The 1,640-nt window shown below is 41.0% G+C and overlaps 1 protein-coding gene across 1 annotated transcript in view; it reads right to left on the bottom strand.

Annotated features, from left to right (window-relative positions):
• Positions 1-280: 280 nt before the first annotated feature.
• The window catches only part of SARC_13718 (hypothetical protein), a gene marked incomplete at both ends in the record, with an annotated part of 2,826 nt that continues 1,466 nt past the window's right edge, over positions 281-1,640 (bottom strand). Inside the window, 3 exons of the mRNA XM_014292152.1 lie at positions 281-373; positions 540-638; positions 1,152-1,287. Coding sequence (XP_014147627.1) covers positions 281-373; positions 540-638; positions 1,152-1,287 — 328 coding nt within the window. The remainder of the gene's footprint in view (positions 374-539; positions 639-1,151; positions 1,288-1,640) is intronic.

Below are 1,640 nucleotides of genomic sequence, written 5' to 3' on the forward strand. Positions count from 1 at the left end.
ATATAAATCTACATGCATATATATATATATATATACATAAATATATATACATATATATGTATATAAATATAAACATATATATATATTTATATATATATCTATACATGTATGTACATACATACATACATACAAATATAATCATATAATCATATACAAATAGATATGCAATTGTACACAATACGCATACAAGAGGCATGGATGTCCATGCAATCTAATATACTCACACTACTATGTGCGTGGTAAGTTATATACACGCAGATGGTATATACATGCGCGGGTGTTAACTTACGCCCAGTGTCGTGGCTAGTGCCGCTCCCCCAAACAACGCCGCGCCTTTCCCGACGTTATTTAACACTCCCCGTGTATCCGCAGCCTACAAGTAGAGCCAGCGTAGCAAGAGCATAGAACATTCAGATATGAATCAGTACAAATAAGTATACATAGATCATGGCGATGAAAGTAAACTAATGTGAATGCCAGAGACGCACCCACGGGCATACGCGCACTTGCATAATTATAGGAGCACATCATGTACATACCTGACTGACTGAGTTTAGGCCATAGAGCATGTGTACGCCGTACTCCAGCACATCCTTGTTGGAGGCGTTCGAGTTCTCCTCAATCTTCTTCAATAGTTCCTATATATATATATATGAATAGAAGGTTTGACCAGAAAGTCAATACAACAATGTTTTTAGTAATCCTTCAAAACGTCGGGTCATTCTTATTGCGTACGAATGGATTCTGAATGTTTCCGTATGCTAGCTGGGTATAGCTCCTTCTATGAAAAAGAAACTTGCAATTACAAACGGAATGGAAGAACGAACACGCTCTCGCACACACAGTTTTCCATCCTACAACAAACCTCTCACTTGACTACCGCCTAACGTTGGCCTTTGCTTTCTGCATAAAAATATTCACCTAACCTTACGCCTACCCACTTAGCCTTACGCTTACCCACCTCATAAACCTATATCTTAAACTCAGCCACTCAAATTCCTTCCGCATACGCATATTCGCTCAACCTTATACCCTCTCATCATACACCCCACCACTCAGTCGCCCCTCGGCGGTGGCCCTTTCCCTCCGCATACATATATCTACTTAATCTTACACCCACCCACCATATACCCACTCCCGCAGTTACGTACCTGCCCCTCCGCGGTGGCCTTTTCCTTCTGCATGGCCAGTTTCTGTTCGTCAGTCATTTGCGCTTTGGTGTGCTCTGCCAGCAACTGCAAGAAAGCGTCTTCCATTAATTCGTCCCAATTCGAATGCGGATGTGACCTAAAAATAGAACATTTAAGCCCCCCACCCCCCCAAAAAAGGAACAGACAAAACATGAGGTGTTATAGTGTTGAAAATGCTCAGTATGCAATCGACATACTTTGACACAAAACATTTCATGTGATATAGCTATTACATCGACATACATCTACGCAAACCGTTTTATGTGACATAGCTGTTACATCGACATACATCTACGCAAACCCATCGACATACATCTACGCAAACCGTTTCATGTGATATAGTTGTTACATCGACATACATCTACGCAAACCGTTTCATGTGACATAGCTCTTACATCGACATACATCTACGAAAACCCATCGACATACATCTACGCAAACCGTTTCATG

This window comes from Sphaeroforma arctica (assembly GCF_001186125.1).
Source record: "Sphaeroforma arctica JP610 unplaced genomic scaffold supercont1.3639, whole genome shotgun sequence".
Taxonomy (NCBI): Eukaryota; class Ichthyosporea; order Ichthyophonida; genus Sphaeroforma; species Sphaeroforma arctica.